The sequence below is a fragment of the Macadamia integrifolia genome, unplaced genomic scaffold (assembly GCF_013358625.1).
Source record: "Macadamia integrifolia cultivar HAES 741 unplaced genomic scaffold, SCU_Mint_v3 scaffold453, whole genome shotgun sequence".
Classification (NCBI taxonomy): Eukaryota; Viridiplantae; Streptophyta; class Magnoliopsida; order Proteales; family Proteaceae; genus Macadamia; species Macadamia integrifolia.
Window position 1 is genome coordinate 67,129 of NW_024870454.1, and position 25,160 is coordinate 92,288.

The window sequence follows — 25,160 nt, forward strand, 5'->3', positions numbered from 1 at the left end:
TTAACATATTTATTAAAATAATTTTAGAGACATTACAGTCTGATTACAACCTTCTTATTCTGATTACCTTTTCACATTACAGTCTTAGACAAAGAGACAAGTTGAATCCACTCATCTATGGAAACAATTGGTGGTAGCAGTGGGGGTGAAAATACAAGTACTGCTGCTACTGCACAATCAACGATTGATCCAAGCAAGGATCCGAAAAGGAGAGCTAAGTCAAATGATCCTAGATGGAAATATGGGTATTGGCCTGACGTATCTGACAGAAATTGGATTAAATGTACCCTTTGTGGGAAGGATGTCAGGGGAGGAATAAAACGATTGAAGCAACATCTTATTGGTGGCTATGGAGATGTAGCCAAGTGTGTGAAAACAACTGAAGCAATTGCTAAAGAGATGAGAGATGCAATCTTGAAGAACCAGAGGAAGAGGAACCTTGATTGTTTGGATGATTTGGATGTTAGTGATGGACCTACAGAAGTAACGGGACCACAACAGAATATAGTACCCGATTTGGGGGTCTCATTTCCTATCCCTAGCTCTGGGACAACTTCAAGAAGAAATAAAGCTATCATTCAAACACAATCCAAACAACAAGTAAGGGGTCCCATGGATAAGCATGTGGAGGACTCCTGAAGAAGTGGTTGCAGATAGGCGGGATAAAGGTTCATATCAAACAACAATGGAGAACCGAGTAAGAGGAGAAGAAGAAAGAGATAAACTTCGTTCTTATTTTGCAAGGTGGGCTTATGAGAGTGGTGTTCCATTTAATGCTTTGAAGTTAAGGAGTTTTGAGGAATTGGTAGAGGCAATTGGTCAATATGGACCAGGTTTCAAGCCCCCTTCAATTCATGACTATAGGGGGCCTCTATTGAAGTCTGAAAAGGATAAAATTGATGAGTTAAAGGTGAAGTATCAAGGATATTGGAGGAAACATGGGTGCACACTCATGTCTGATGGGTGGATAGACAAGAGAGGAAGGCACCTAATTAATTTTCTTGTCAACTGTCCGGAGGGGATTTTTTTTTTTTGAGTCTGTGGATGCATCTAACCAATCACAAACAGCTGAAATGTTATTTAAGCTACTTGATAGTAAGGTTGAAGAGATTGGTGAAGATAATGTGGTTCAAGTAGTCTCTGATAATGCTGGCAACTATGTTGCAACGGGTCGACTACTAATGGAGAAAAGGAAGAGGTTATTTTGGAGTCCATGTGTAGCTCACTGCATAGACCTTATGATGGAGGAAGTAGGCAAATTACGCTTTTATATGTCTGTTATATCGAAGGGCAGGAAATTGACTGCATTCATCTACAGGCACACTCGTCTTCTTGAAGCCATGAGGCGAAAAACAGGAGGAGACTTAGTGAGGGCTGGAGTGACTAGATTTGCCTTTTCCTTTTTAACACTCCAGAACTTATACAAGCACAAAGAATCTTTGAAAAAATTATTTGTTGATGATGAATGGTCCCGTTCTAAGCTTGCATCTACAGAGGCAGGGAAGAAAGCTTCTGAGACTGTGTTTGCTACAACATTATGAAATGGTGTGATGGATTGTATAAGAGCATCATAGCCTCTTCTTCAACTCTTGAGGCAATAGCAGATAATCCTGATAATGAGTTGGACTTAACTTAAAAAGCAAGTGATGCCTTCAATGACGTTCTTGTAAGGTTGGTGCCTGAAGAGACCTTACAAGATAAGATCATTATCCAGGTTGACAAGTATACCACTGTTCAAGGAAGTTTTGTAAAGGACATGACAATTAGACAAAGGGACAAGTTGAATCCTAGTAAGTATATTTCCTTTTAAAGTTCTAATTAGTTTAGAACTTTGTATGTTGATTTTTTACTTAACTTATTTTTTTATATTATATATTTATAGTCTCTTGGTGGTCTCGACATAGAAGTACTGCTCCTGACCTTTCAAAGCTTGCATTGTGCATACTTGGTCTTTGTCGCTCATCTTCTGGTTGTGAGCGCAATTGGAGCACATTTGAATTTGTGAGTATTGACTATTGAGTTCTGAGTACAATAGTACATGTACTTCACTTAATATGGTTTTATTGAAGATAAGTAGATAACCTCATATTATTAATGTTTTTCAAATTCACACTAATAAGAGGAATAGGTTAGAGCATCAGCGGTTAAATGATCTTGTCTACATTCAATATAATCGCTGACTTCAAGCAAGGTTCCAAAAAAGAAAAGAACAATGTAGAAACTACAATCCATTGTTGCTCGATGAGCTTAATTGGAGTAGTGAGTGGATGATTGGTGAATCAGAGGATGAATTAGTTCATCCTAAGAATGATCTCACTTGGAGAGATGTTGATAGAGCACTTGGAGCATCTTCATCATATCAAGGCCACAATAGACCAAGGAGGGCTCCAGCATCTACCAGTGGAACCAATCTTTGCTATACCCGGCGTGGTAGGAGGGTTGAGCTTGAGGATTCGTCAAATGAAGAAGTGGATGAGATGAGTGAAGAGGATATTCGTGATGATGAAAACATTGAGGATGATTATGGCATAGCTCCAAATGATGCAAGCCAGCAACAGAATGCAGATGAAGAAGAAGATTTTAATTTAATTACTGATTTGGATTGAAAGTCTTTGAGTCTTAGAACTTTGACGTATTTTGAGTCTTTAAACTTTAAAGTTTTTTGAGTCCTTGAACTTTTAAGTATTTGACTTTCTTTGTTTACTAAATTCTTAGCATTTTAGTTTATTTTATGTTTTAGCTTCATTGAAGTTTAAAGTTTTTTAGAATGATTAAGAATCCTCAGGTTAGTCACTTCTCATCCATTTAATTTGGCATCTTGATTTTTTACTTTCGATGTATTTTAATTCTAAGTTCTTAATTACTTCTTTGACAGGAGTAGAAATATAGTGGATGACCTTAGGGCTTATGCACTCATTATGGCATCATAGAGGTAAGTATAATAAATACTTGTATATTTTATGTCTTCTTTTCTTTATATTTATAATTTTGTTTCATAATTATGTATTTATATTATATGTTAATATGTTATGATAATTGATGATTGAATATTGATGATTCATGATTGAATATTGATGATTGATGATGAACTTAGTTTATTCACTTTATTGATTTGTTTTCTTGATGAATATCTTACATTGGTATGAATATAAACATTTAATATTTATTTAGCATATGAGTAATAGGATTCAACTAGGATTTGAGTCAAATAGATTGGTTTTATAAAAAAAAGTACACAAGAACGCTTTAGTCAATAAGGTGACACTTTATGCCCGCCTTATAGCGAAGGCGCTCCGAAAGGCCCTCAAACGCCTCCGTCGCCTTACCGCCTTAAAAACTATGATTGTCGGTTGTTGAATCCTACTTCCCTTTGAAGGATGATCATGCAAGTCTAATTCAGCATATATACCAAACTCATGGACGAGTTTTTATTTTTCAAGATGGGAATAGTTGATGTAGATCAATGTTTAAGAGTTATTATTCATGTGAATAGTAACACGAAATGTGACCAAGTGAAAATTCTGGAAATTGGAAGACTTCTAGCCATTGCTAAAAGAATAGTTGTCTTTGTTTGAAAAAGGAGTAGTTGTTTTGTCCAAGTTTTCTTTGTTTGAAAGTCAAATTCCAATTTTCCTTTTGTTAATAGTCCAAGTTAGGTAAATGTTGGTGGTTGTGTTTGTATTATGTTAGTCTATAAATACATGTATTCCCTTCAGTAAGGAGGAGAACAATGAAGTGAAGAAAAAAAAGATTAGAAGTTGTGAGAGGCAGTGGCTATGAGATACAGTGACTCAGTGAGACAGTGAGAAGCCCATGTTTGAGAAAGACTACCCTATATCCCCCTTCCCTACACCTATGCAACCCCAAAGAAGGAAATAAATTTAGTTTTATGTGTGATGAAATAAATTCTGTTTTTGTTTGCCTCTATATATTCAATTCTTGCTGCAAATGATATCCCACTGGATTTCTACTGGTTCAAGATTGACTTTGTATTATTAGGAAATTTAAAGTAAAGAATTACCATATCAGAGCTGATTTGGAAGTTGCCCCAAATTCATGATAAGCTCCTAGAAAATCGTTTTGAGGTGGCATGACCCTGTTTAATGAAAGTCTTGGGATGCACCAATATGGAGTAGCGATCTGATTTGATTCAGATAGAAGGATTTAAAAGATCTAGGGATTAGGCTATTGACCGAGCTAGATGTGGTGAGGGAATTTCCCGATGTATTTTCGGAGGACTTGATAGGTTTGCCTCCAGACCGAGGGACAGAGTTTGCTATAGATCTACTCCTTGGCTTGGCAACAGTGTCAAAAGCCCCTTACCGTATGGCCCGCACAGAGTTGAAAGAATTGCAGGTGTAATTTTAGGACCTTCTAAAGAAGGGATTCATTAGACCTAGTGTGTCTCTTTGGGGAGCACCAATATTGTTCGTCAAGAAGAAAGACGGGAGTATGAGATTGTGCATCGATTACCGGGAGCTTAATAAGCTAACCATCAAGAATCGGTATCCTTTGCCAAGGATAGATGATCTGTTTGATCAGTTGCAGGGTGCCAAGGTATTCTCCAAGATCGACCTTAGATCGGGCTACCACCAACTCAGGATCAAGGATAGTGATGTCAGTAAGACAGCCTTCAGATCAAGGTATGAACCTTATGAGTTCTTGGTGATGTCATTTGGGTTGACCAATGCACCGACTGCATTTATGGATTTGATGAACCGGGTATTCCAAGATGTCTTGGATAAATTTGTAATTGTGTTCATTGATGACGTCTTGGTTTACTCCAAGAGTGCAGAGGAACATGCTGTTCATCTAAGATTAGTACTACAACACCTGAGAGAGAAGCAACTCTATGCCAAATTCAGCAAGTGCGAGTTTTGGTTATCACAAGTGCCATTCCTAGGCCACATTGTTTCAGAAAAGGGTAAGGAGGTAGCCTAAAAGGCCATAGGAGAAGTATTGAGAAAGGAAATACATAGTTTAGGTTTTGTCCCAGGTATGGCATCAAATAGAGTTGATGGAGGGCACGGATCTAGAAAGAAGAAGTGAGAATTTTGTTCTCAATATCTTATTGCTAGTTTAGTATTGAGAATTGTATGCATTGAGTAGCCATTTCGAGTTATTTAGACATAATTGTGGTTGAGTGTTTAACTGTAGTTTACAAGTGTTTGGTAGAATTTTTAATGGAAAATAATCAAGATAAAGTATGATGGGAAGTATTTCAATGGATACTTAAGACATTCTGTTGGGATGTCTATAACAGTTTGATAAGAACATCATGCAAAGTTGGACAGAAAATATTCACGAATTTTAAATCATACATTTTTAATCTTATCAAACTGTTCTCAAGGAAAACACAGAGTAGTTGATGCAAAACTAAGGCGAAATGAAACCCTAATAGCAATAGAGAGGGAGTGCTTGCATTAAATATTTTTTTCTTGCTTGTTTTTGCTATGCATTACATTTAAAATGAAAAATTCTCTAGATCAATGCATTTGTTCTTGAAAAAACCATGGATTTTTATACATTTATTTTAAATTTTTGCTCCAAAGCTGAAATTTGTAAAAAAAATTGGGATTTTTTTCTTCTGGTTTCAAAATGATCTATTTTTTTTAAAAGAATTATTCTTGAATGGTTTGTGAAAGTTGTGATTGTTCCATTGTTCCCAATCATTTGAATTTTATGTATTTTGGGGAAAAAAAAATTGCATATATAGTCTTTTTTTCCCTCTTCAAATGATCTAAAATTGGAAAAAAAAAAAGGAGAGGCATAATTTAGTTGATTTGGATAATCTTGAAGTATTTGTGATCTGTAATATATCTAAGTAATTATTAATAGTTATATATATATATATATTACTTGATTTGTTTAATATTTTGATTGGGTTAAAGAATGATACCTCCTAGTGTGCCCTACGCCCACACACATGGGGAAGTTGAGCCGGGGCATGGGCGTCTTTTCACAGCCTGGTTCCACTTCCCCATGTGTGTGGGCATAGGGTACAGTAGGAGGTAGTGTTCTTCTTCCCTATTTTAATATGTTACTTGAAAATTAGTTGTATGGTTTGTGTAAATACTCAATTTATGTTACTTAATACATGGTACTATGTTTATACTTACATGTTGTTAGCTTATTTTAGTTCTTTAGGGTTTACTTTAGGTTAGTATCCTTATGCAAATAGATTTTTATTTTTTGAGCGTTCTTACCAAGCTGCTTCTTATTAGGTTTGATATTGTACTTGTCAATGAAGGGTTGAATTACATAGATGCTGCGAAAATGGAGATAGCTTGGTAGTGGTTGGATATAATTATTTTGCTTATTTATAGTTCATGATGTTTGAAAACTACTTTTGCATGTATCATAAGTATATCCATGCATATCAAAGCATATCTTAAACACATCTAGTGTCTCTACAATACGTAGACAAGATGCCTCTGAAAATTACCCGACCTTGATGATGGCAACATTCCCATTTTTCATTATTTTGAAACATTGCAGTCAAATTTCTTTGGAGTTTCTGAAGATGGAAATGGAATTTTCACTGGTGGCAAATTTTGGAAACTTGATCTCATCATATAGCAGCATAATATGTGCTAATCAGCATTGATTAAGACAAACAGTCTTCAGCTGTTGCCAGTACCCCTAATTGATATGTTATCAGGGTTCCACAGATGTCTGTCAGACTACAAGTGTGTTCTACATTTCCACAAGCTGCACAGCCATATCAGGGTTCCTCTCAATGTGTACCAGACAGAAGTGGAATCAACTTTGCCATGAGCTGTATACGCAGTCGTGAAACTGGTGATTGCATAAAAAGGGGGGGGGGGGGGAGTCATAGCTGCATTAAGAGTGCTAAAAATTAAGATTTAGGGTTTTAAGAGTGCTAGAAACTAAGGTTTAGGGTTCAAGGAAAAGAGATGGTGAATGAATTGGGTAGGTACGGTTATGGTTATGATTAAACCGAAATTTGAAAGCATGGACTAAATAATCTGAGGATAGCGTTGATGGAATGATGGTGAGATAGCAAGGGTAATGTAAGCAAGCTGTGGGGTGAAGAGGTTTAATTTGATGATGCAAGTAATCATGATAATGGCATCTGTCAAAAAAGCTGTGAGAATGGCTTGTTATGTGGTTGAAAAGAAGTGGAAGAAAGAACAGGAATACCTTGGATCCACCTTCAAAGAGGGCCTGTAACTGTACACAACTGTAGCGCAAACTTTGAGAGAGAAACATTCTTTCCAAAAATTGGTGGTGTAATTGTAGTTGTGCCAATTCCAAGAGGGCTGACTTATTCTTTGTCCCAACTTATATCCTACTAAATAATTGTCAGATTTAAGTAGAAAATTTATCCTAAATCACCTGCCATTCTAATAATTCTACTAATTGTAACTACTACACTTTTTTTAGTCGAAATTATAATAACTGCAAAAAATAAAAAAAGCTCCCCTACATATCTTGTATCTACATAACCTCTTATCTAGATGATTGCACATCAGCCACAGCAATAGTTTCCAATCTATTAGACCTATAATAAAAATGTTTCAAGCCACACACTACTAATTATGCTCCACACAGACTAAAAGTAAAAAAAAACTGCAGCAAGTTGTGGGGAAGTCTACTGTTTTCATCCATTTCGAATCTACTACTAATCAAATCAGATACTTACTGAATCCACTTTTATACTTCTTAACAGCCAACTTCAGTTCTTGAGAGATTTTTCCTTTTCACTGCCTCATTGATTTGCATACAGAGGTCCAATTGTACTCACCGGAAATCTGTCTGATCTTTCAATTTTTTTAGATTTTAATTGTTTTCTCTTTTCATTTTAAGCTTTGAGAGGATAGCTGTATGTCAAAGGAAAAGAGGAGTGTATGACATGCATATCCTAACTTACATTGTATTGCACATGCACTTTAACTTATGTGTTGTTATAGGTGAAGTGTCTTCATGCATGGACATCTCCCAGACTACCTCCCTATGTCCAACGTATTTATTAATTATAACATCAATGCTGCCATTACAAGAGATTATGTATCGAACAGAAAAGAAAATAACTTATACATCTCTCCCTTGACATACCAATGCAGATTGTATGCGCACTTCTTCTTCAGCCTTGCTTGTCACTAAGAAGTGCAAATTTTCTGTAGTGTCTTTAACAGAATACTAAATCAATATAATATTGAATTTTCAGGTGCAACTGGCAAATCAGAACCAACTTGGAGACCACTATGCTTCCAAACATCCGAAGGAAAGGCCACCTAGTGACTCAGGTTGATTTACTATTAAATAAATAAAAACTGTAGACTTGTGTGTATCAAAAACTTGGGATGTATTTGTCTGGTCATCTAATCAAAGCCACTGCTTCTGTTCTTCATACATTTGTATCGCTCTTCGTTTTGTTTGGCAGGAATAAATAAGCTTTGGCCAAAAATAAGGAAAATTGTAGAAATATGTACTGTTAGATGGCTATGGCCCTGTTGGTAGCAGGTCCTTTGGAGAGGCTGTTTCCTCCATTGATGGTGTAGGAAGCTTTCCTTCGTGAGGGTTAGTTCTGCCGTGTGAAGGATTGATTTGGTCGAGCTCTTGAATAGGTGGGGTATCTACCTGATGTTAGGATTGATTGTGTTCTTGATTTAGGCTAAGGCCACATATGAGAGGAGGGGGAATAGGTACCTATCTTAACACTCTGTTTTCTGATAAAAATCTACTTTTGACTCAGTTGGAAGCCTCTTTCTCCATTTCGCCTATATGTGTCCTGTGTAAGTCATGATCGGTTATTCTCATCTTTGGATATACGGGAGTTCTTTGGATGAGGCCCATGTTAACTTAAGTGGATATATCAAGTCCTATGGCTGACCATGTATGGGCTTCCTAGTCCTTGTTATACAGAGTTGATTGCTTTTACTTTATTTCAAATCATTGATTTGACATTTCTTAGTATTGGATTGGATTGAAATCAAGATGTGGTATACAATGATGTGGACAGCGTGTATATAAGGTTTGGATTCCCATAGATACTGCCTAGCATCAAGAGGTAAATGTATTTGGATTCCACCCCTATTGAATTGTCATGTTTTCGTATATAGAAGCTCTAATTCTGGGAGCTTTCAATAAAGATTATAAAAGTCTCTGAAAGAATTTCACTTTCGGTTTCACAGTACCATCTCATCCATATGACCAACAATGTATTGAATTTTGATCGCCAAAGTTTTGTCTCTTTCTGCCGTGCTTGTTTCTAGTGACTGTTTGGCTATAATCTGTAATATCCAGGACCTGATGGTACCCTTGATTTGGAAACTAGAGCTATCGTTGAGGACATGTTTGCTTTGTTTTTTTATTTTTCTGTTATAGTCTTTAGTTTCATTCCTCCTTTGTGTAACAGGAAAGCTCATTTCTTGCAAAAGGGACTTCTGTTTTAGGTGTTTCTTGTGTTTAGTAGGTACACCCACCCGAGTGTCTTGAAACTGTCTTTCTGGGGAGGAATTTTTTCTCTTCAGATTTTTCGTGAGATAATTGTAGTGTTACTTTGTGGAAAACTAGGAACAACTAAAAGCCAATTTTTGGGGACCAATGGTGTTTTAAATTAACAATAATCATTTCAACACCATCTAAACATGGATCAATAATTACATTCTATTAAAATGTCATTACTTGGTTGAATTGGTACCTCCTGTTGCAGTGTGGAAATCTCATGCATGGGTTTTTAGCAGTTGCACTCACTCATTGGTGGATAAAAATAAGAACAAACTTTTTTATAAGAACAAAAAAGTTTGGGAAACCACTTATTCTGAGTTTTGATTGTTTTCTCAGGAAGATTGACAATGAATATCCATTTCTAAAGTTGCAGGACAAAGTTTAATTGCCTTAATAAAGGAAAGAAAAGCCTTCTGTGAAATGATCAGATTTACCTTAACGGTATAAATTACGATATAAATTATTTGTTCATTAAGTAGTTTAAACAATTGTAGGGTATCTCATATTTGAAGGGCCTCTGTTACTATAGTTGATCAGCTTGCTTGTAATGCTCACTTTGAGGGGATGGAGTGTCTAATGCTTATGTAGAGGCTCCACATTAGTTGCCTTTTATTGATTTCTACAATCTTATATTTATAGTCTGTATATGGCCGTTATATATCTGTTGAAGTGTCTTTATTCCCAACTGGCTACATTCCACAACTATGAATGATTATCTTCTTTTATTACTCCTTAATTCTTCATTAAAGTGGATGAGGCTAGATGGCCACCTCACAATCATCTCCCATTTGGCCATATTGGTGATATATACACTTTATATTTCCATTTCCAGGAACAAACTATCATAATATTTGCATCTTTCACTTCATCATACTAACCACATATTCGCTTACATTCCCATTTTTAAGGATGATCATTATGTTGCATCTACAGTCATGATGCATTCACAGTCACATTCCCAAATTTTTGAGATTTTTAGAAACTCACCTATTTTTCTTACTTCCTTAGAAAACAGCTACACTTTTGAATATAAACACAAGTATGATATTGACTTGAACTCTTCTCTATCACCTCCAAAATCAATAATCAAGATCTCAAATTTTTTCACTTGAAAAGACAACTTAAATTATTAGTTCGTTTTTAGCTACTTTATGATCTTAATCATTACATCCCAATAAGTGGAGCCAGAATTACTTTATTATTTTCTGAACAAATTGACTGGATATGCCAAATCCGATCAAGTACGCAACATAACAAACAACAAACTATCTTATGCATGTCACTTAAGGAAATTAGCCTTTGAAAATGTCATTCGCAATATAGTTTGGAGGTGATGAGTGATTGCAGTTGCATCTTGAATACTTTATAAGAGTTCAAGTAATTGATCTTATTCAATTTTTCTAAAGTCATTGCCGGTTAATAGTATGTCATTGGCACATAAAAATAAAAGGTAAAACTATTCTTACTCTTTGAGATACTAGCAAACTTGCACCTGCAAGTGCACATGTGGTCTAGTGTTGAGAGAGAACGAGATTTAATGAATATTTTTCATGAAAGATTGTGCCTTGAAATGTTATACAAATATGAGATGATTGAAATAATAATAGCATTTCATACATGAATCTAAATAATAAAATTATTTTGAGTAGATCTTTTAGCAACAAAGAATTCTTATACAATCTCAGCTTCAGTTCTTTTCACAACCTTGAGACGACATATTTTCGTCCCTTCTCTTTATCCAAACCTGAAGATCCACTAACAAAAAAGATGAAATAATGGATTTGCATTGGCAAGACATATAAATAGATTAGGGAATTGTCATTCAGAATATGATGTAGGCATTTCAAGGTTCTCAGTATTTTATTTATTTTTTGCACAAACTCGGATTTTGGTTGTCGGCACTCCTTTGATCCTCAATGGACTGACTGGAAAAGTTACAAACCAGATCACTCTTTCGTATCCTACCATTTATTGATCCTATTGATAGCTCAATATAGTTATTTACACATCATTGCTTAATTAGTCTTTCCAACATATAATTTGGGGTTTGTGTCAAATTCTAAAGTTTCTACACTTTTAGATCTATTCTATTACCACAATCTATCTTTATCTACATGGCCTTTCATAAGTCTGCAAATCAAGAAAATAAAATATCATCCAAGGAAGAGTTGAGTTTTAGAGTTTTTACGCTTTATAGTGTAGAAACATTAAGTGGGATGTGAGATAATAAATGGTACTTGGTGCGGCCACAATTACAAGATCTCTCAAGAGATATAGGGTAGTGAAAATCATCAGGAACAACTATAGAGTTAGGCATCCTAGATTCATTTTAGCTGATCTTCCCATCTTTGCTCGAACTAGTTCAACTTGATGACTGACACAATGTTAGTGGTTATTTCAGTTAAGTCAAAGCACCAAATATTGTCGAACACCTCAGATATTTTGAATGATCATATCGTATGTTACCCAATGCTTTCTCCAGCTTCCATGTTATACATTGGAACTGGAAGTTGATTTTTTTTTTTTTTTTTTCTAACCAGATCCTAAATCAAGAAACAAATGCTTTAAAGGGGAAAAAGGATAGAAAACATTTAGATTTTCAAGGTAACAGGTTAAAAAACAGCATATTTGGATTCCTACATGTATCTTTCTCGAGCAACAATGAGCTATTATACCCTAGGTGTCCAGCAACATAAACGAGAACATTCTATCCAGCAAGTCCACTAATTCTTACTCATATCTTCAAACTATCAAATTAAAATGAAGAACTATATAATCTTTAAATCCAATCACTATTTGAATTTCTGAGGCAGTTCAAGTAAGCACATTATTTTTTTCACAAATTTAAATATGGTGAACAAGCACAGGTTGAGTGAATAGCAGGGGAAGGATAATTTTCTATACACATTTCTGGAGGATCACTCTTGATGGTAAGATTTAAACTAAGGTAAAAGAAGATTAAGTACCTTATTTCATGTTGTAATCATGCCATATCGGGAATTAACTATTTAAATATGTATAACCAGGTGCTTTAGATGAATACAATCGCAAGCAATTAAGGAGATAGTAGTCAAATTTTTTGAGTACCAAAAGTCTACAACTTTGGAAGGGGGGAAAGCAACTGCTGACAATGTTTGGGAATTTCGAATTCAGCTATCACATCACGTGATTCAGTCGAATTGACTGATACTTCTCTTCTCTTCAATTTCAATGTCTGGGAAATTCGAATTCGGCCACCACACCCTATGATAAAGTTGAATCGGTGGATAGTTCTCCTCTCTTCGGTTTCAATGTTTGGAAATTTCGAATTTAGCCACCACACCCTGTGACACAGTCAAATCAGGTTAACCATGACCTCAGTAAAATGTGAAATGGCACGGCTTCAGATATGAAATAAGGCACCTTCATGACCTCTTGAAGAGGACAGTAATTAACATGCCAAAAATTTCACCACAACCATTGTAAATCTAGAAATAAGATCACAAGCGATGAATGTTACAATGAGAATCAGTAGTAAATCTGTCCAAAAACACACCTTGTAAGAGATCATATCAGTAAAAGTTAGTAGACCATAAAAACCTCAGAGAACCCCTGATATAGAGATTCAAGGACATTGGTTCCGCTGACTATTGGGCCCATGCCAAGAACAAGTCTGCTTCCAAATCTACCTTGTATAGATAAGTGTACACTATAACTCTAGGTACTGCAACTCCTAAATCTTAGTATTAGCAAGGGTTGTCCCCCAAGTATTGTGTATGGTGGCACCGAGGTAGAGGCTAGACTTTCAATCACGCTCAATCTTCCATCCACCTAGAAGACATAACAAAATTAATATCTAAACTCTATCATGGTAGTCGATAAACAGGGAATGGGGGAGAAAAAACTTTAAGAATGATAGTCCTTTTTGGATGAAACATGGAATTGGGCTATAAAAATGTCGAAATTTCATACACCTTGTAGAAAAAAAAAACACATAGATACCAACTTGTTTCCCTACTCAGTTGCTCTCTAGAGGCAATGACAAAAAGCGCAGATGGAAAGAAAATGTAGTAGCCAGTTGTAGGCTTAGCACGATGAAGAATAGATTGAATTCTTCACCCAAAAAAAAAAAAAGAGGAATAGATTGAATTGAAATTTGCAAAGACATGTCGAAATATCTAGATTCAAAACCTATTTTTTTCTTACCTGATTGAACATCGTCTGTCAAGTAGCAGCGAGTTGTAGGGTTAGCACAATGAAGAATAGATTGAATTCTTCACAAAAAAAGAAGAAAATAAAAGGAATAGATTGAATTGAAATTTGGAAAGAGACGTCAAAATATCTCGATTCGAAAGCTTCTTTTTTTTTTTTTTTTAACTTGATTGAATATTATTCCCCGGTGCAAGAGGCTAATTCAGATGAATTTAGACGCAAACTTTTTTATATCGAAGTATAGTGGATTCAGCTTCTCAAATGCTAATTAAATTCTGAATCAATAGATCATCTAATTACATTAAATACAAAGAAAGAGATCCATTCGACTTCTATGCCTTTATTTTTTGATATTTTTTTATACAAATTTGAGGAGAGACATTTGACTTTTACATTCCGCACAAGATTTGCTTTCGGAATTTTTTTTTTTCTTTATACAAAACTCAAATTAGCTCCATAATCTCTTACTCAACTATACCCTATTATTATTTAGGAGAGAGACTTTTTTGTTTTTATACTGCACATAAAAGAGTCGGTTTATTTTTTCTTCAAATTGGGGAAAGAGAATTTGAGTATATTCAACTCTAAATAAAATGCTGAATAAATGTTGAAAGTAAATGTCAATCAAATGCTAATCAGATATTGAATTAATAGATCATTTAATTATACTGAATGTAATTTATTATTATTATTTCTCTCTCTTCCATTTCGAGGGGGTTTTTGGTCCAATGAAAATTTTTTTAAGTAGAGGTCCATGGCCTTTTTCTCAAATTGGGAGAGAGACATTTGGTATATTCAATTCAAATTCAAATGCTGAACAAATGTCGAAAATAAATGTCAATCAAATGCTAATCAAATAATAAATTAATAGACCATTTAATTACGTACACTGAATGTAATTTATTAATATTATTTTTTCCTCTTCCATTTCGAGGGTTTTTTGGTCCATTGATTTTTTTTTAGGTAGATGTCGATGGTCTTTTTTATCTTTTTAAAAAAGTATACCAAAGATAGGGAGTACGTACTTTTTACATAAGAAAAAGAATCGGTTTATTGAAATTTTTTTTTCTCAAATTGGGAGAGAAACACTTTTGGTATATTCAATTCTAAATAAAATGCTGAATAAATGTTGAAAATAAGTGTCAATCAAATGCTAATCAAATATTGAATTAATAGACCATTTAATTACACTGAATGTAATTTATTATTATTATTTTTTCCTCTTCAATTTCGAGGGGTTTTTGGGTCCATTAAAAATTTTCTCAAATTGGGAGAGAGACTTTTGGTATATTCAATTCAAAATAAAATGCTGAATAAATGTCGAAAATAAATATCAATCAAATGCTAATCAAATACTGAATTAATAAACCATTTAATTACACTAAATATAATTTGTTATTATTATTTTTTCCTCTTCCATATCGATGGTTTTTTGGTCCATTGAAAATATTCTTAGGTAGAGGTCAATGGTCTTTTTTGCCTTTTTAAAAAATTATACCACGGGCAGGGAGTACGTACTTTTTAATAATAGTATGATATTCACAATTGTCTAATATTGACCTAACAAAAACACATCTTATCACTGGTCAGTAAGTTTCATGGTAGCCTATATTTTATTTTTTTCGATAAATCCTTAGTGATTAATTAGGTAGTGAACTTTTCAATAAACTCATTTATTTACACTTAAGTACCAATTTGGAATCTATGGTTTTTTTTTTTTGGTTTGCATTGTTCCCATATTTGATTCATATTAATTTCCTCTCATATGGCATTCAACCATTTACATATTCTTGCGAGTTCATCACTTTATTGTATGAGATTGATTATTTCATATATATCACGAACACTAGGATAGCCTAGTGGTGGTAGTTTCGGTTTGTGGAGCCAGCACCCAGGGGAGGAGGTTGTGGGATCGAATCCTGTCATACGCATTGTGTATGTGTGTGTATGTGTGTTTTCTTATTTATTTTGTACCCACCAGTGGGTTGCCCAAATGGTTAGGGCGAACTGGGGATTATGTGGAATTAGGCGCACGCTCTCAGGTTCGATTCCCCATCTGTACATCTGCAGTCTACTTTACAATCACCTAAAATGATATGAAAGAATTCTAAATCCTCCTGATTTGGTTCCTTATTTAGGTTATCTAGAATTTCTACATTTGGAATCTCAATAACCCTTTTAATAGGTTGATAGAACCTATATGTGTTTGTTTCTTTCTTATATCCAATGAATTATTTTGAATAGAAATTCATCATGCAATGATACGCAATCACATCAATACCTCCATAACTTTGAAGATTCATATAATGCTATATATCAATAGCATGATCACATAATGGTGAATGCACATACTAAGTAATTTTTATTTTTTTTTACAAATTATGTGATAACCTTTTTGTTATAAACACAATTATATGGCAATTACTTGCAAGATAGTTAAAACACTTTCCATTGCATATTATCAATTTTATATAACATAATCATTAAATAAATTTGTATACATAATTTCATGCATTTTTCAATTTATATGAACACACATACTTGTAGATGTTCATAAAATTAGAACTAAAATATGATAAATTAGGAATTATAATATATATATATATATATATGCCACTCGGCTTGAATAATTAGGAAGCATATAATATATATGCAATTTGGCTTGAATTACCATAAAATTAGGCAAAATAAATTAAGCACACATTGGGAAAATACAAAGATTTTGACTATTCTGTCATCTAATGTACCATGTCTAACATCTTTGGTATCATAAAAACTTGGGTAATTTATAGCGCCACCCCCTAGAGAATGCCAATATTATAGGATCACCCCCTCTCTTTCACCAAATTAGACTCAGACCCCTTACCGTCAGTCTCTGTTAAGTGATGCTATGAAATGACACTTTAGCCCTTATGAGTAAAATACCCTTATCTTATTATCCTAAAAATACCCCTCTCCTTCTATTTTTCTCTCCCTACCTACAACTTGTGATTCTAACGAGTTCTAGCCGAGTTCACCACGACTTCTTTGGATTCGAAACTGACCTAGTCCCATCAACCTCTGCCACCACAACGGCTGCCATCTTCCTAATGGAACTGGAACTGTCGAGGCTCTTCCTTCGCGACGAGGAGTAATCGGAGTAATAGTCCCGAGTCTGCACCGATCCACCAGGGGTGGTGTCATCCTCATTAGCGGTGGAACTTTTGGGCTGCTCCTCCACGGGGATCAGATTATCATACCTTCGAACAGGGGCGGCACCAAGGGCATCTTCTACCACTGGACGCATCGTAGGAAGCCACGGGAGGGTCCTGTTGCTGATGAGATAACCCCCAGATCGGCAAATCATCATAGTACATCTGGAAGTAGTAGTCCTTGGTGATTGCATTTCGGAGCTGAGCTACCTTTTCCTTAGCGTTTTTTTTGCAAACAACATCAGAGTCTTTGTCACCTAGGAACTAAAGCTTGTAGGGAGCATTGACTAAACGATCTCCATTCAAGACTTCACCAAGACCTTCTTTCTTCTCAGTCACATGAGCTGCAATTGAGATCCAATCAATAACGAACTTCCATATCATCATTCAAAAATCCAAAAAAGCTAACACGTGAGTTACAAGAAACTCACCTGGTGAACAGAATGGAAAATCAAAATATCAGTAAGTTTCACTGAAACCAGAAGCAGAATCAACAGAATCAGCACATGATTAATACCAAGAATAAATTGTTATTTAAATCCAGCAATTCGTTGCAGGAATCTAATTGAAAAAGTCGTTCATTTCCTGAATTCGTATAACCCCATTATGTTCCCCAATTTCTAAAACCCAAAATGAAAAGAGACATATATAGTAAGAATCAACCAACGCACATCAAAGCACTAAACAAGAGCGAACTTGAAGAAGAATCTCAGTCTCTTTTCACCAAAAACCCATTTAAACAATCCAGATCCAAATTCAACACCCTCAAATCTACACGCCTCAAATAAATTCAACCCTTTAAATCCAACCCAATAAAGAATTCAGACAAACAATGAAATCAATCCAACTAAAGCATCAAAAACCCTAGAAACAAACAAGACAACACCGCCGTAGTCGTCGTCGCCCGAAGGGGGTTTGCAACCGCTGATCTGAAAAGCTCTGAGGAACGTTCTTCTTCTCCAACTCAATGAGGGTAATTTCGGTACTTCAGTATTTTTAAGGGCAAAATGGTATTTAGAAAAAAAATGAATGGTTGATGTCAGCATTTTTGGTATATTCTGTAACAGTGACTGATGGTAGGGGGTATGAGTCTAATTTGGTGAAAAATAGGGGGTGTTCCTATAATACTGGCATTCTCCAAGGGTGGCAGTGTAAATTACCGTAAAAACTTTAACGGATTCCAGAATTCCATACTTAAAATTCCAATAAACTCATTGGACATACTATCAATAAATATCATCAATTTTCGACATAACAATTAAGTCATTTGCATATATCATATTAGATTTTCTATTGAGTCACCAAGTCAACAAAGTCTGGGTTCAAATAAACTAGGCACATCAACCTAGATATTAAAAACCCAGTGCCAAATCCAATACATTGCCAACAATGATCATCTACCAAAAAACATTTAATATAACCACCAGTCCCAATACCCCTTGGAATGAAAATTTAATAAAGTTGAATATACCAAGCTATTAGGCTTGTCCAGCTCAAAAATAGACTAGTTTAGATAGGCCTTATGAGATTTATACCTATAAAGTATATTAATAGAACTAATAAAATCTCTGTTATTCCACTAAACATCTTATCAACAAAAATAATACAAGATAAATAACATTTTTATAAGAAAAAATACAACAACGAATTATCATTGGGATACTTAGGCAGTGTGGCCTAACACTTGATCACCTTGCAGAGATTTACATTACATAACTTGAATCGACGTCGAGTCCACCCTAGTCTCAATCATAAATTGGGTTACTTAATCCACATAATTTCAAGTGAATAATATTTGGATTTAAAAGACATTAAACTTATATATTAAATATCCAATACTAAGCCTCATACAATATTTTTCTTTAAAATATAAATTCATAAGTTCAAATGATCATCAATAAAATCATGGTACACTCAATGTGTTATGAACGAAAATAGATCATAAATGGGCTTTAAAGAATAACTCAAAATAAGAATCAACATTAACCCAAAATAATATATAAGAAAAAACATTCATGGGCTAACATGCTGCCCATAAAGCCCATGAGGTGTCATGATTAAAAACCAAGTCAACACTTCAAGTCTTTATATAAATCTGTCATTTCACATGGCTCATCATTAATATAAGTAAATAAAAATTTTTAAATAACTCAATATTATTCTTTGAAATTATAATCATTAACATTAATGATTGTCTAGTTATGCCATCGTAAAAAATGTTGGGTGTAAACTTACCAATTGGTGTAGTCTTCAAAAATCTTAAAGCCAAGGAAGATTTATGTATTACTTCGGTTTGCCTTTTTCTTATTTTTTTTTTTTAATAACTAGAAATTAATTCAGATAAAGCTATAAATACACAAGACTTGGTAAGAAGTACCAAGAGCCAAGGATTGGAATATGATCATGTTTTTTGACATGTCATAACCGTTCCAAGCTAGGGTATGGTCGAGGCCAAAAAATTCCCTAGAAAATTTGTTATAGATTTATCTACAATCAGACACAACTTCCTCTTTCACACGGGGATAAGTAGAGTCGTAATGGGTATTTGAACGGCGCATGCCAGACACGGAGTATCATAGTATGGATGCAGTTCAAAGCATGGCCAAAAAACAAAGAAATGGCAGATAGCATGCTTGATTTACACATTCTAAAAACACTTCTAAGGAGTCCTCCTCCAAGGCCCATGGTGATTTCGGCTCTGGTCAAGCCTCCAGCATTGGTTTCGTCTTGCGCGTTGTGCCGCAACCTCCCCCTAGGCACATTCTCACTAATCTCCTAAACACCCTGGTACTAGTTGTATTTTTAGTGGCCCCCTAGGCACACCTTCACTGATCTCCCAAACACCCTGGTACTAGTTGTATTTTTAGTGGGGGCATCTCATCGATCTCCCAGGCTGGTCTGTGGCCCCACACACTATTGAGGTCTGCTCTGATACCATCATTAACTTTAGCACAATATTGTCCTCTTTGGCCCATAGACTTCAAGGCTTTAAAACGCATTGTACTATGTTAAGGAGGCTAGAGGCTATCAATTAACCCAGTAATTTCCCCCTAGGTGATGTGGGACTAAAATTTGTACATTTTTACCGATCTCCCGAACACCATAGTATTAGCTGTATTCTTGGTGGAGACACCTCACCAATCTCCTAGGCGGGAGGTCTTATACTTGTTGCATTCTTGGGTGTCACATTACTTGTCGTCCATTGAGATTCTAAGGATGAAATAAAGACAATGATCCCCACAAACATACTTGAAAAAATTTCTTCCGTGAAAACAAAGCCATGTTGTTTGGAGAAACAAAATAATTCTTAAATGTATTTTTGTCAACCTGTGGGTCAACCGACAAATAGAGCAAACCCTTGTTGAACCGTCAAGAGCGTCCATCAGAGCCGTTAATGGCATATCTATCATAGCCATCGGATTCGACTGCAATGGAGATGGTGGAGGTGGTGGTAGAGGTTGAAACGATGGTGATGGTGATGGTGATGGTGATGGTGATGGTGGAGGCAGGGATGGGGACCATGGTGGCAGAGGTGGGGGTGGTAGTGATGGGGAAGGTGGAGGCGAGGATGTTGGAGACGAGGCTGGAGGAGGGGGTAATGGAGGGAGGGCAATAGAGGAGCATCGAAACCACTGTCAATGATACAAAAGCTGGTCATCAGATCTGAGTCCGGAGAAGCTCCACATTGTCCTCTTCCTCTCACCCACTGCCGCATCAAATAGGAAGGCTGTAGCAGAAGCTGCCTCAGAGCACGGAGAAGGTGCAAGGGCCTTACCAACAAGGATCATGGCAGGATGATGGCAGAAGGGCGAAAAAACTCACTTATGAGAAAGGAAGAAGGTTAGAAAAGGAGAAAACATGCCCCTGGGGCCTGGGGGTGGAGCTGAAACTTCAATTCCGTGGATCTGGAGGTATGTAGACATGTGCATCTGTCTCCCTCGAGGCCTTGATACGACTACAGACTTATCTTTGAAATCTGACCATTTATCACCATGAACACGCTTTTCGTTGTGTACACGATATGGCATGTAAGAACCGGAGAGTTTGTTTATTTCATTTGACTCCTTAAAAGACAATAATGTGAAGTAATAATATAGTAAAACAATCATTCACTGCCCAACTTCACTTCACTTCACTTCTCTTCTCTTGCCTTTAAACTCAAAATGTTAAAAGCTCTTTATGTTATATCTTCACATATCTATATGGTATGCTCTTAGATTTATATCAAGGCCATGCCTGTAAAAATTTAATAAAACTCTTTCCTTGAATATAGAGAGTCAGCTTGTCTATTCAATTCCTTCATAAAAAGTGAAGGACCAGTCCTCTTCGAACAACTCAATCCCATATTCATTAAAATTTCTAACTTTTTTTAATTGACAACATTAGAGAAATGCATATTCATCTTATAGAATAATGTAATTACAATTGTTATGACATTCCTCAACCCCCGAAGGAAACCAAATCTCTATTTTTCATACACCACCTACCAAACTAAATACAACAAAAACTGGAAGAAAAAGAGAAAGAAAATAAAATGAAAAGCTTAAGAAGGCATTAAATGAAACATGACTGAAAAGCAAAAGGGTCTTGAATATATGTTCTCATAGTCCTGACTAAATAAAGATAAAAATGTAAGACCCACAATGATAAACCAATAACAAAACGCTAGTCTCATTTTCTTAATTTCTATTAGGGTTGAATAAGAATCATTCAACTTTCACTGAAAACAGTAAAGAACACTAAACACCCCCGTGTGAGTGCCCCAAGGAGGTAAGAGAAGTCGAACTCAGAACCACACGTTTCCTGAGACGAAGGTCCCTTGCCAACTCGGTTAGCCTTATGACTAAAAGCAGTGAAAAACATTAAACATCCCCGTGTGAATGACCCCAATGAACTAAAAAGAGTCGAATTTAGAATCACACGCTTCTTGAGACAAAGATTCCTTGCCAACTTCCTACTTACCTACCCCTTGGGCTTATCTGCACAGAATCATTACAGTTGCTTCAATTTAAAGGCCACTATGATTTCAAGAATTACTGAAAGTCAAGGCTTCCTACAGATAAAGCAATACAAGGCTATGGGACACTTTACAGATAGTCTAGTGGCTAGGGCTGTATGAGTAGCATTATAGCTGCAAAAAATTTCCTTGATCTGTCTATGATGTAAGATTGAAGGTAACTTCTTAAATAAGCATTGCTGAAAAATAAACATTGCCACCTAATTCTACCAAACTTATCTAACAAGAAAATATATATGTATGCAAACCACAGTTAGATTCATACTTCAGAAACAATACTTATGCGATAGAACCATGATGAACATAAGGAAGCACAAGGATCTTACCCTATCAAAGGTTTAAAATTTCAGCTCTAGCCTCAAAGTAAGACTTTTTCCTCTAAAACATAAGCTTGGCAAACAATTCAGAAGATGCAAGGCTACCACTACAAGGGTATGGTTATATTAAAATTTGTAATTATCTTGTATATCTGAATATTGCTCGACACCCTAAATGCTTCCAAGAATGGTTCGGTTCAAGAGTCAATCGTTGCCTGCCAAAGAAAAAAAATTATATGAGAACACCCTCTAAAACATAAGCTTGGCAAATAATTCAGAAGATGCAATCCATGCGGGTGAGAGGGCTTCGGCTGAATTCATGCGGGGCAGAGCTTCAACGCTTCTCTACGGTTCCAATCAAGTAAGCTTCAGCATAATGGAGCCTAGGGTTTCAACCTTGAAGAAGAAAATGAGCTGAGAGTGAACTGAACCCCAGAGAGAAAGGTTTCCCCAATTTTTACTGAAGGCTATATATGGTATTCAATATGTGCGGAGGCAATTTGACTTAACAACCATTTCTGACGGTGAAGGATGATAGAATCTTTGAATTTTGGGGGAGGAGGGTGATATTTTGAAAAAATCAGTTGAAATGCATTTAAGTTATGAAAATGGAACACACATTCTCACAATGGGTAGCACATAAATTTAAGTTTTTGGGAATGAGCGAGCACACCGATTATCTCTTGACAAACACTTAAAGCCGTCTAGTTTTCTATATTTTTTCCTCTCTCTCTCTCTCTCTCTCTCTCTCTACAATAATTCCAAAATTCCAGCTACTCTTTACTCCATCTCTCTATGCTCTTCTTCTCAAGTATATCCCATCTTCAATCTTAAACTGTATCAACTGTTATCAGAAAGTAGACGCCAATGGAAACAAAATTTTCCTAGAAACAGTAAACAACTTTCTACAAATACTGCCATGGATCTAGCTTCTGCAATCTATATATAACTGAAAGAGAGAAAGCTTAAGACCATACCTCAGAGATTCCCTAAGCTCTATGCAAAACTCTTATCTTTCTAATATGTCCTACAAGAGAGAAGCAACCCTAAAAAAAACGTAGCAGAGGAAAAAATGAGAAAAATTGGGGAGAGAGCACCAAACATCAACTCCTTCATGGAAACTTATGTCATCCCCTAAAAACCAAGTTCAAACAAACTCTTAAGAAATATTAACAGATAAACATACCTTTTAAGATCTTTCAAGAGTAATTACTTATATGAACCAAAGGGACTAGACTTTCAACACCAGAAAGCTTAATAAAATATGGTCTCTCCATTGAATTCCTCAACAATTTTAGAAGAATTTACAACAGTCCAAGACACCCTTTCTGTCTATCTTCGTAACTATAAAAAAAAAAATTCTAATCTGTTTTCTGTATATATCACAACCAATATAACAAATTGCCTCCCCTGCTCCCCATTCTGTTCTCCTTCTCACTTGCACAATTAAATCAACAAAGCTGAAGCAGATCTTTTTCTCAAACTGCTTCCTTATATCTTTAGTGATGATACCTTTATTAAGGAGGTTGTTAAACAAAGGGGTCCAAAGGCCATTTCTCCTCCGCTTTTCTCTGTCTCCTCCTTTCCTAAAGATGCAAAACTTTCATCTCTTCTTCTTCTTTTCTGTGTACCTACCTACCTAACAACCCAAAGAAAATACTCTTTTTTTTTTTTAATTCATACAATTACAGTACCAATGCTGAAGCAGAACTTTCTAACTGACCTTCTAGTCTCTCAGAGATTTTCATTAAGGAGCTTGTTCAACAGAGAGGTTAAAAGGGCATCTCTCTCCTCTAATCTTCTTTCTTCCTTCATCCTCCTCTGCTCCTCCCTCTCTCTCCAAGCCTGCTCCATCATCAACCTCTCTCTCTCAAGCTTCTCCATAGACTTCCTCCACTCTTGCTCTATCAACCTTCTCTCTTGAGCCCTCCTCTCCATTGTCTCCCTCCACTGCATATCCATCCTCTGTAGCTGATTAAAGAACTCTTGCAACATCTCCTGAATACTCCCACCATTAACCCTCACTGATGATCTCTCAGTCCTCTGCTGCTGCTGCTGATGCTTCTCCCTATCAGCTTTCCTCTTCCGGCGGTTTCCGCTGGTCGTGGCCCTCTCTTCTTCGCTTTCATCTTCATCCTCTTCATCATCCTCTGAGAAATCATCCGAAGATCGATCTCCTCCACTCAGCTTCTTCACCTTCTTCTTGCCCTGCACATTCCCAACCTCTGATTCCAGCAACAATCTCTGCATATTCTTCTCCCTTTCAACAAAAACTGCGTGTATCTCCTCAAAGAACGGGCATTGCCGTCCATTCTCTGGATCAGATGTCTCTTTCCCCTGCATCAATTTCAACAAAAATCAACCCAATCAACCAGGCAAAAAAAGGCAAATTTTTTTAACCCAAAAAAAAAATGGGGCAAATTTCGATCTGCGTTTTTCAATAAATTATCAGATTTGGGATCACCTTGTATCGATTGACGAGGTTCTTCCACTTACACTTACACTGATCAGGGCTTCTTCTGTAACCTTTCTTCTTCATCCTAGCTGCAACAATCCCCCAAAGCGTCTTGTTTCGCTTCGTAACAGTGAAGTCCCTTTCTAATTCAGCTCGGATCGCGATGAAATCTTTCGCCTCTTGATGGGTCCACTGAGGAACCCTATCGTCTTTCTTGAGTGAAACACTGGTCGATTGCATCTCACTGGCGCTTGGTTGAACTTGCAGCGGCAAAGATGAGATCATGTTCATCCGACCCATACCTTCGTTTTCTCCGCTTCCCAACATCTTTTTCTCTCTCTAGGGTTAGGGTTTTGAAAAAGCTTGAAGGGTTTGATGACTTTGATCTATCTTCTGCTGTCACTGTTCCAAGTAACTGAAATTTCTCCCTTTTCTATCGCTTTTGTGGATATTTTCGTTTACGAGAAGGCAAAGTAATTTGGGTTTCATCTCTCTAACCTCTCTCTAGCCCGGTC

At 36.0% G+C, this 25,160-nt stretch overlaps 2 protein-coding genes and 1 long non-coding RNA gene across 4 annotated transcripts in view; 2 read left to right on the forward strand and 1 right to left on the reverse strand.

The window, feature by feature from the left end:
* Positions 1-7,513, forward strand: part of LOC122068725 — a 12,766-nt gene extending 5,253 nt beyond the window's left edge. The window contains exon 3 of the long non-coding RNA XR_006137226.1: positions 7,503-7,513. This is a non-coding gene — a long non-coding RNA (uncharacterized LOC122068725). The remainder of the gene's footprint in view (positions 1-7,502) is intronic.
* LOC122068724 (zinc finger protein 706-like) overlaps positions 1-10,104 on the forward strand; it is a 20,874-nt gene extending 10,770 nt beyond the window's left edge. Inside the window, exons 2-3 of one of the 2 annotated variants that reach the window (XM_042632604.1) lie at positions 8,192-8,270; positions 8,408-8,977. In XM_042632604.1, coding sequence (XP_042488538.1) covers positions 8,192-8,270; positions 8,408-8,484 — 156 coding nt within the window. In that variant the 3' untranslated portion in view covers positions 8,485-8,977. Of the gene's footprint in view, positions 1-8,191; positions 8,271-8,407; positions 8,978-9,810 lie in introns of those variants that run through there. The other variant, XM_042632605.1, reaches the window with a different exon arrangement.
* Positions 10,105-23,444: 13,340 nt separating this feature from the next.
* Positions 23,445-25,160, reverse strand: LOC122068697 (trihelix transcription factor GT-3b-like). Its single transcript, XM_042632577.1, has 2 exons — positions 24,655-25,160; positions 23,445-24,527 (listed from the first exon to the last, which is right to left on the reverse strand). Exons 1-2 carry the CDS (start codon positions 24,970-24,972, stop codon positions 23,925-23,927), a joined length of 921 nt encoding a protein of 306 aa, XP_042488511.1. The 5' UTR covers positions 24,973-25,160; the 3' UTR covers positions 23,445-23,924.